We start from the raw sequence: 4,021 nt of genomic DNA, 5'->3' as shown, positions 1-4,021 counted from the left end.
TTAATTGTTTATTATATTTTTAAACTGAATAATATAATAAATTAATACATATTAAATAAGAAGAATTAATTGAAAACCATCAAAAAAAGAAGAAATAAAAAGAAAATAACTTCATCCATCTTAAAATAGTTTTTGAATTTAAAAATTTTAATGAGTTTGTTTTATTAAACACAATTTGATTTAAAAGAATATATGTTATTTCCTTCGTAATAAAGGCACTAAAAAATAAAAAATGACTTTAAGAATTAACAATAAAAAAAATTAAAATGAGGAAAGGATAAAAAGAAATACAAGTTAATAATAAGGACAAAACAGGTATTTAGAAAGAAAAGAACTACATAGATAATATTTTAACAAAAATAGTAGAAAGAAAAGAATTATAAAAGAAAGACTAACTGAGGTAATATTAAAAAATTGTTCTATTGAAAATGATTTAATAATAATAAAATAATAAAAGTAACATTTAGAAACAAAAACTAATGAAACAAAGCTCCACATTGAATAAAAAAAATTTCTAAAATATTCGATAGAACAAAAGAGTAGTTTAAAAAATACGTGGAACTCCGTGGAGAAAAAAGAGTCAATTTATTTAAAGACTTAATAAACTTGAAATGGTCACATATAATTAACTAATGTCTTGCCCATTTGGTGAAAAATGCCCAATTAAACCATTCTTTACTAAAGTATTAGAACAAGCTAGAGATGCAATTCAAGGACCATTTGTTGTTCCAAGTAATGCAGATGAAATTAAATCAACTTATAATAAAAATATTAAAAAATACAATGAACTTTATTTATTTATTAATGGTTCATTAGTTTTCCTTGGATCACTTTTAGCACATCCTCTTGCTGGAATTTTAGTTCTTGTTGTTTATGCTGCTCTTGTATTTACTTGGGATAAATATATTAGTAAATATGTAGATAAATATTTCAAAGACTTTAAGATTCCTTACAGTACTATTCCAATCCTTCTTTTCCCATTATTCTTCTTCTTTGCTTTACTTGGTGAATGTACAATTGCATTCATTGGTTTCAATATCCTTGCTGCTCTTATAGTTGTTGGTCATTCTTTCACTCAAAGATTCGGACAAACTGTTGAAAAGAAAAGTCCTAAAGAAACACCAGTTGTTACATCTAAGAAAGAAGAAAAGAAAGAAAAGAAATCAAAATCATCATCCTCTTCATCATCTTCTGATGAAAAACATTAATTTCAACATTTTGATTTATATTTCATTTTTTTTATTTTTATTTTGAAGAATAAAAATGAAAAGAAAAAGATTCATTTTTATTTTCATGAGTGTAATATGGGAAGACCCTATTTATCGTTTTGTTGTTGGTCCTCATAAAGGAAATGGTGGTGCAGTTTGTGGAAATGATGGAGGTGTTTGGGGAAGATCAGAAACATTAGACATATCTTTTGAAGAAGCAAGGGCATGTTCTAGAATTTTTTACCATCCAACTACTGCACTTCCATTTTCATTGAGTGGTGTTTCATTTGAAGTTAAATCAATTAGTGAAGATGAAACAATCAATTGGATAACAGCAAAATCACCAAAATATAAATGTGGATGTACATTAGTTGAAACAGGAACAGGATATGTTATTGGTTATTATGATAGTCCTATTACTGAAGAAGAAAATTTAAATGCAACACTTCAATTAGCACGACATGTAACAGAAAGAGGATATTAAAGTTAATTTACATAAATTTATAATTCAACTTTTTTCTTTGTTTTTCTCTTTTAATTAATAAAAAAGAAATAAATAACCATTAAGATCTTTAAATAATCATTTCATACATATGAATTCAAGAAAATTACCATATTATCCTGCTCCTTCAAGTGTTAATAGTCTTAACAACCCTTATACACCATACTCTACTACATATCCTCCAAATAAAAATCAAACAATTTCATCTTCTATACCTTCAACTCTTTCAAATGAAATAAACATTCACTCAGAATCACGTGGTAGTTTTAGTACTCCACAATCAATTTCAATACAAAAATTATTTACAAAAACACCATATTATAATACTAATACAAATAGTTCATTAAAAAAGAATTTAATTTCACCACAACCAAGAAGTCCAATAAAAATAAGAGATGATAGAGAAGAACATGACAGACAAAGAGAAGAAATTTATAAACAATTACCAACAGAACAAAAAATTTTATCAGAAAAAAGACAAAATCAACGATGTGAAATATGTCAACAATTTGGAAAAATGACACACGTCTTTCATTCAATTATACCAAAACCAGAAGATTTTTGGAGAATATTAATTGATAATAGAGATAATATTGCAGAACATGAACTAACAGTTCAATTTATATTACGGACGAATATTAGTATCAGTTCATTTGTTATTTCAGATGATAAAACAAAAAAAATAGAGATCAAAAATGAAAAAGAAAGAACGATACTAAAAAAAATATGTGATCCATATGCCATTAATATTAATGAATTAAAAAATAATATTGCAATTATTGAAAAAACGATATTTGTTAAAAAAATTATTCAAATAAATATTAAAACTATTAGAGAAATATTAGAAGAATCAATGAAAATAAATAATGTAAATAAACAAAGACATTCAGTTGTTATTATTGATGACGATGATGATTTAATTGAAGAAACAGAAAAAATAAAACAAATAGAAACAAAAGAAATAGTAACATTTATATTAGAATTATTTAATGAATTATCTATTGATTCATTTAATTCATTTTTAATTAATATTGAAGAAATTGAAGATAGAATTTGCAAAAAATATCAAATTAATTCATTTAATCAAATTAATAAAGAAGATTTTACTACATTTTGTGGAAAAAACATAGTATTTCCATTTAATCAAAATTATAAAAAAAAAATAATTCCAGTTAAATATCTTACAAGAGAAGTTCCAATAAAAGAAGAGCCATTAAGTATTATTATTAATGAAATTAATAAAGCACCTTATTTAAAAAATTTATATGATAATTTAATATTACATTCTATTGATTTAGAAATGATTATTTCAACATATAATTTTAATTCAAATATATTTATTGAAATTAATAAAAATAATTTAATCAAATTACCAAATTGTAGTTCTATTAATGTAGAAACTATTACAAATGAAAATATTAATAATATTAATATTATTACTGGCATTTTTATTTCTCAATTATTTGATGAAAATGGTCCTAAAGAAGGTGCTTCTAAATATTTTCCAATTTTAATGAAAAGTTTTGAACTAAATGGTATTTCAATTAAAACAAAAATTAGTAGAGCATTATTTGTTGCATCTCTTTTAAATGAATTACCAATAGAATTTATTGGATTATATTTATTAGTTAAAACAATTCTTAATATATTTAATTTAACTTTAAATGAACTTATATCATTGTCATTAAACAATGTTTGTTTCTTAAAATTACCTATTTTAAATGAAATAAAACGATGTTTTCCAAATGAATTATTAACAATTAATACAATGAATATTGAAATATTTCCATTTCAAATAAATAATTCAATTGAATATAACACCAAAAGATTTGAATTTCCAATTCCAATTGAAATTATTATTGATTGTTATAAAAATAATAATAATGAAGAAATTAAAATTGTTGATTTTCAAAATACTCTTTTATTAAATAAACTTCAAAATGAAGTTAATAATAATAACATTGATTATCTTCTTGCTTTCTTAACGTATTTAAACCAAAATCAAAAAGAAGTTATTCATACTTTTCATACTTTACAAGTTACTTCTTCTTCTGTTATTCAAACTAAAAATTATTCTTCTTTTTATAATTCTCTTAAAAACTTAAAATGGATTCCTTCTTCTTTAAATTCTTTTGAAACACCATTTTCAATTATTAATTCAAAACCAATTAATTTTTTAAATATTCCATGTACACCATTTTTAATTTCAGAACCATTAAATTCTTATATTGCAATTAAATCATTTCCATTACCTGAAGATATATTAAATTATTTATATCAGAATATTAAAGGATATGATCAAAATTATTTT

At 22.5% G+C, this 4,021-nt stretch overlaps 3 protein-coding genes across 3 annotated transcripts, besides 13 other annotated features; all 3 read left to right on the top strand.

Moving 5' to 3' along the window:
- The first annotated feature begins 7 nt into the window (after positions 1-7).
- Positions 8-59: a sequence feature (AT_rich).
- A 160-nt stretch (positions 60-219) lies between these two features.
- Positions 220-268: a sequence feature (AT_rich).
- Positions 269-401: 133 nt separating this feature from the next.
- Positions 402-456: a sequence feature (AT_rich).
- A 176-nt stretch (positions 457-632) lies between these two features.
- On the top strand, positions 633-1,208 carry EDI_027500 (uncharacterized protein; the record flags this gene model as incomplete). The annotated part of the gene is made up of 1 exon (XM_001738191.1): positions 633-1,208. The coding sequence occupies one exon, from the start codon at positions 633-635 to the stop codon at positions 1,206-1,208; it is 576 nt and encodes a 191-aa protein (XP_001738243.1).
- Positions 758-806: a sequence feature (AT_rich).
- Positions 1,209-1,221: 13 nt separating the features above from the next.
- Positions 1,222-1,252: a sequence feature (AT_rich).
- Positions 1,253-1,293: 41 nt separating this feature from the next.
- Positions 1,294-1,692, top strand: EDI_027495 (uncharacterized protein; the record flags this gene model as incomplete). The annotated part of the gene is made up of 1 exon (XM_001738190.1): positions 1,294-1,692. The coding sequence occupies one exon, from the start codon at positions 1,294-1,296 to the stop codon at positions 1,690-1,692; it is 399 nt and encodes a 132-aa protein (XP_001738242.1).
- A 48-nt stretch (positions 1,693-1,740) lies between these two features.
- Positions 1,741-1,768: a sequence feature (AT_rich).
- A 33-nt stretch (positions 1,769-1,801) lies between these two features.
- On the top strand, positions 1,802-4,021 carry EDI_027490 (uncharacterized protein; the record flags this gene model as incomplete). Its single annotated transcript, XM_001738189.1, has 1 exon — positions 1,802-4,021. A coding segment is annotated over one exon (2,220 nt), but the record flags the coding sequence as incomplete, so codon positions are not given.
- Positions 2,453-2,537: a sequence feature (AT_rich).
- Positions 2,680-2,743: a sequence feature (AT_rich).
- Positions 2,848-2,878: a sequence feature (AT_rich).
- Positions 2,959-3,075: a sequence feature (AT_rich).
- Positions 3,123-3,149: a sequence feature (AT_rich).
- Positions 3,325-3,376: a sequence feature (AT_rich).
- Positions 3,561-3,610: a sequence feature (AT_rich).

The sequence above is a fragment of the Entamoeba dispar genome, genomic scaffold, assembly GCF_000209125.1.
Source record: "Entamoeba dispar SAW760 scf_1105229461171 genomic scaffold, whole genome shotgun sequence".
NCBI classification, from domain to species: domain Eukaryota; phylum Evosea; order Mastigamoebida; family Endamoebidae; genus Entamoeba; species Entamoeba dispar.
The sequence above is the reverse complement of the archived record's forward strand: the minus strand, read 5'-3'. Positions and strand labels throughout refer to the sequence as shown.